The sequence below is a fragment of the Hoplias malabaricus genome, chromosome 4 (genome assembly GCF_029633855.1).
Source record: "Hoplias malabaricus isolate fHopMal1 chromosome 4, fHopMal1.hap1, whole genome shotgun sequence".
NCBI lineage: Eukaryota > Metazoa > Chordata > Actinopteri > Characiformes > Erythrinidae > Hoplias > Hoplias malabaricus.
Window position 1 is genome coordinate 65,104,965 of NC_089803.1, and position 5,311 is coordinate 65,110,275.

Below are 5,311 nucleotides of genomic sequence, written 5' to 3' on the forward strand. Positions count from 1 at the left end.
GTAAAAACATGTCTGTGGAAATGTTATGGTAATTTTTTTTACATTTTCAAAAATGTGTAATTTGTCCAATAAATGGACATTGTGCACGAAAATGTTTAAAAGTTGACAATTATAAGAGGTGTTCAAATTTTGCCATTTTTAGTATCTGGAAACATACACATATTAAAAATAATAATAATCCTGGGCCACAATTAATCATCACTGATATATCTGGCAACCAATGGGATATTAAATGAGCCCTTACATCCATGTAAAGGTCTGGCGTTCTCTTAACAATTAGATTTATATTTCTCACCAAGTTTTTCAGCTTTTTATTTAATGTCAAAGTGACTGAATGTAGAGTTTATTTCACGCAAAGCAAGCCTTTTTTTTTTAAATTCTGTGCTTTAGATGAGTGGATGTGCTGGAGCCAACAGCACCCACTAACTTCCACATCTGCATACACATAAACCATTAAGCTTCTCACATCACTGCATGACCGTGTTCAACCATCCTATTAAGCTATTATGGGCTTTGGGCAGCTAACAAACTGTTTTACCCAATTAGAGCATGAGAAATTGAATCACTGTGGCATGGGGTCGATATAATTACTGTTAATTTAACGCTGCAATACTTTATCACTAATTTTGTCGGCTAACTTTAAAAGAAGAAGAGGAAGAAGAACCAGATCAGAGGAGACAGATGTATAAACTTGTACCCTGTTTTATGCCGGAGGAGGGAAAGACTCGCCCTAATAACGAGATTCGCATCATTTATATGTTATTAAGTCGTGTAATTGAATGGCCTGGATTTTTCATATGACTCTATTAAGGTAATGTGTTTTCTGTCTGAGTCTAACACGAGTGTCTAAGCATGGAGGCCTTGTAATTATAACAATTACATCCCAATTACCACAAACGTCCGTTGGCTTTGAGTAGGCCATAGCCATTATTTCTCTTATCTACTCATTTGTTTTTACAGTAGTTACAGACTCGGCTGGTTCTAGATAGATTGGGGCTGTGGTCATAGCTGCAGAATGTGGTTCTAGACAGTTACAGGCTGCGGTTAGCATGTAGTTAGATGCTGGAATGTTCCGCAGTGAGAGCTTGAGACGTGAGCTCTGGTGGAAGTGGAAGATAATGCATCTCGCCTGAGGGGACCCGTTGGTCCCCTCAGCTCTTCTCTCCGGCCATTGTCCCTCAGCCCACCGTTAAAACACGGGCCTTTGGCGGGAAGAGAAGAGCCTCGCGCATCTGTGACGTGGACGGCGTTTCTTCATTCATAGCTCACCATAGCAACGGCAGAGGCGCGAGAAACACGCGGGGAATACGTGTGTTTCTGTGTGTGTGTGTGGAGTGGAAGAGGGGGTGTCATGGTATTATTGTACACCTTTCATTATTTATCATGGTTTTTATTGTTAGACCATATTATTATTATTATTATTATTATTTTATATAATAATTTATATTATCTTTTCTATATATTATAAAATAAACTTGTATTATTCTTGTTATTATTAGTAGTAATTGTATATTAAAAACAGTAATAATAACAATATTAATAATTATTAAATACTTTAATAATAGCATTATTATTATTAGCCTATTATTATTATTATATTATTCACGTAAATATAAATTTGTCAAAATTATTTCCGACTCTTACTGTAGGGCACGACTTTCTTGCTTTATTTACGCTACAAAAGTTTACTTTTTAAGTCCTTATTTCAAAATGTCGACTTCATTCAAAGTTCTTCGTTCTTTTTTCAAATCTCTGATGGCGCGAGCAGCGAAATATGGATTATAAATTCATATGAAACGATTTTTCTCTGCAGGTTAATCAATAAGGAGCTGATTTTTCTCGTATAAATCCGCTCTAAAACAAACGAACCCGGCGTGCAGAGCTGTAGCCCATCAGCTGTGTAATGTAGGCGGTGGATGTGAGATAGGAGTTTGAAGCCGGGTCTGGGCTGAGGCTGTGGACCGAACCCTGTCCTGAGGCTGAGGTGCTGCTGTGTGAGTCCTCCGCTCAAACTTCCCCTCATTGTTCTGCCCTCTGTGATGTGCCGCGCTCCAATCAGCGCCTCGCTGTCAGGGGCAACGGCGTCTGTCAGCCACCTCCGACCAATAGCGGCGCGGTGCTGCGGAGCGCGAGGCGGACCTCGGGGAGGGTGTGTGTGAGGGGGGGTGTGCGCGCGCCTCGGCGCTGGGGAGCCGCCTGTGGCACTAAAGTGAAAAGTGAGTAAGCGGCGCTCGCGCTGCCCCCCACCAACCTCACCAACACCACGACCACCACCTCACAACCACGACCACCATCACCTCCAGCAGCACCGCCGCCGCTCGCGCCTATCGCAGCCATGGCGGCTGCGGCGTCCGACCACTACGGCGCGTCCTCGGAGGCTGTGAGCGCGCAGCAGCAGGCTCCGTCCTACGGGGACGCGGTGCTGCTGCATAACGAGTACGCCACGCTGCAGAGCGGCGCACACGCGCTCGGGCACGCGCACCAGTGGCTGGCGGCACTCTCGCATCACGGGGACGCGCCGCCGTGGCCCTCGAGCCCGCTCGGCGAACAGGACGTGAAGCCCGCGCTGCAGGGGGACGGGGACGATCTCCGGCACTCGCCGGCGTTACAACAACAACAACAACAACAACAACAACAACAGCAGCAGCAGCGAGCCACTCACTTGGTTCATCCGCACGAGGGCGCGCATCACACGGCTTGGAGGACGACTAGCGCCGCGCACATGAGCGCGCACAACGGGCAGGGCGTGATGTACTCGCAGTCCGGCTACGGCAGTTTGACGGCGGAGGACGAGCACGGGCACGAGCACGAGCACCAGCACGGGCACGAGCATGGGCACGGGCATGGGCACGGGCACGAGCACTCGGACGACGACGTGCCCACGTCTGACGACCTGGAGCACTTCGCCAAGCAGTTCAAGCAGCGGCGCATCAAGCTGGGCTTCACGCAGGCGGACGTGGGCCTCGCGCTCGGCACGCTCTACGGCAACGTGTTCTCGCAGACCACCATCTGCAGGTTCGAGGCGCTGCAGCTGAGCTTCAAGAACATGTGCAAGCTCAAGCCGCTGCTCAACAAGTGGCTGGAGGAGGCCGACTCCACGTCGGGCAGCCCCACGAGCCTGGACAAGATCGCGGCGCAGGGGCGCAAGCGCAAGAAGCGCACGAGCATCGAGGTGGCTGTCAAGGGCGCGCTGGAGAGCCACTTCCTCAAGTGCCCGAAGCCCGGCGCGTCCGAGATCAACGCGCTGGCGGACAGCCTGCAGTTGGACAAGGAGGTGGTGCGCGTGTGGTTCTGCAACCGCAGACAGAAGGAGAAACGCATGACGCCCCAGTGTGGAGCGCTCGCGGAGGGCAAGGACCGCTACGACGACCACCACGATCACGACGACCGGACGCCGGTGCCGTGACCTCGCACGTGAACGAGCTGGACTTATCTCTTATTTGTGCCCTTAGCGGCGGAGGGAACGGCGAAAGAGAAAGAGAAGAGAAAAACAGGAACGCGGGGGGGAGCCCAGAGACCCCTGAGGCACGCCGCGCGTTTTCTTATTCAATACAAGCGGAGGAGGCGGCGAGGGTGCTCCGGGGAGACGCTGCAGGAACGCGGCACGCACTAAAAACACTCCGAGCGAGGAAGATGAAGGGTATGAGCCCGAGGAGGCGCTCCGTCTGGTGGGAAGAGAATAGTGGGTTTGGGGGGAGAAAGGTGCCCAGCACGCCATCTTCCCTTCATTAACACAGGGAAGAAAAAAAAGAACAGCGTGACAGGACTGAAGAGGGTCTGCCATTCCATTTCAGCCCAGCGACAAGGCTTATTGAAATATAATTATTATTATTATTGCTATTATTATAATTGATCTATATCTACACTCTTAAAGATGGGGTTCTGTAGAAGCATACTCACTCAAAGGTTACTCTCTGACGTTTAGCCTTTGTATGTTATATAGAGCACCTTATCAGTGCTATAGCACCCATTATCAGTGTTAAATAAATCATTATCAGTGTTATAGGGGTCTAGGCCTACAGGACCGTTTTCAGTATTATTCAACACTTGTGCAAAAATATAGGCTTCAGAACCCTTTTCAGTCCAATACAGAACCCCGTTTGTAAGGAGTGTATTTATCTCTGTGGTTTTCCAGGAGCACTGTAACCAAGCTGTCCTACCTCTGCATTTTTTTACACCACTGGTTTTGCTGTTAACAAAGGACTGCCAGGTTCTGTGACTGTGAGCAGGGTCCTGTCTCTCAGAGTCCAGTGTGCTGTCTCTCTCTGCTGCTGGACCCACACACAGCTCTGAGAGCTGAGAGAGAGCTGTTAGATGAGCAGCGGAATCACACACTGCAGCAACCTCCAGGTCTACGTTTATTTAGTACTGACCGAGGCACAGCGCCACAGCAACTGACCACAGACCAGCCACTGTCCTGCAGTGGCAACACGAGACTGACAGAGAGAGAGAGGGAGACAGAGAGAGAGAGAGAAAATGAAAAAGGCAGTGTTTGTAAACGCAGATGCAGTCTATATCCTCAGTGTTGACCTCTCTTCAACGTTTTGATCCTGTTTTCAACGTGTGGTCCTGCAGGCTTTGCACTGGCCCTGAGGAGCATCTGTAGACACAAGCTGACAAACAGTGGACATATCAAATACAGAGCTGTTATTATTCAGTGCAGAGAAAGTCTCTGCAGTGCAGAATACCGTTCATTTCAAGATGGGGTGATTGATTAATCTGGAAAATTGGGTTCTGGGCAAATAATAATAATAATAATAATGCAAAATACTGTGATGTGACTGGCCAGGTTTTACTGCCTTTGCTTATGGCTGAAATTTTCTATGAGCTTGTAATAATAATAATAATAATAATAATAATAATAATAATGGTGATGGAGGCAGTAACACCTTAATGTAAATCTCTACGTGTTTGTTTGTATTTTGTATTTATCTCTTTTTAATCAACCAAAATCTGTTGATGGGACCGTTTCTGTGAGCCTGCCTGCCTTTTCCTCATTCTCCTCAGTCCAGCAGCAGCAGCTGTTGTCAGAGAGCCTGAATCAGATGAGCACAGCCAGACTGATGAAAGAGACGCTGGGCTGTGGCCTGTTGTTTTTCACGGTTCAAGCTTTCAGTCGCTGGTTTTGTCTCGTTCTGTTCCCGGAGCCAAAGCACAATCTCCAAACACAGAGTGTAGCCGCAGAGTCCGAAACTGTGTTCATCACTGCTGATTCTCGAAGGAGAAAACCACGCTTGACTGTAAACTTGCACAATTTTCTAAGGAAAAAAAAAAAAAAAAAAAGGAAGAAGAAATTTTGTCAATTAAAGGA

General features: G+C 48.0%; 1 protein-coding gene across 1 annotated transcript; it reads left to right on the forward strand.

Annotated features, from left to right (window-relative positions):
• The first annotated feature begins 2,259 nt into the window (after positions 1–2,259).
• On the forward strand, positions 2,260–3,590 carry pou3f2a (POU class 3 homeobox 2a). The gene has a single exon (XM_066669097.1). It carries the CDS (start codon positions 2,336–2,338, stop codon positions 3,404–3,406), a length of 1,071 nt encoding a protein of 356 aa, XP_066525194.1. The 5' UTR covers positions 2,260–2,335; the 3' UTR covers positions 3,407–3,590.
• The last annotated feature ends 1,721 nt before the right edge of the window (positions 3,591–5,311 follow it).

Coding starts and splice junctions, on each gene's coding strand:
- pou3f2a (XM_066669097.1), top strand. CDS start 2,336: ATGGCGGCTGCGGCGTCCGACCACTACGGCGCGTCCTCGGAGGCTGTG.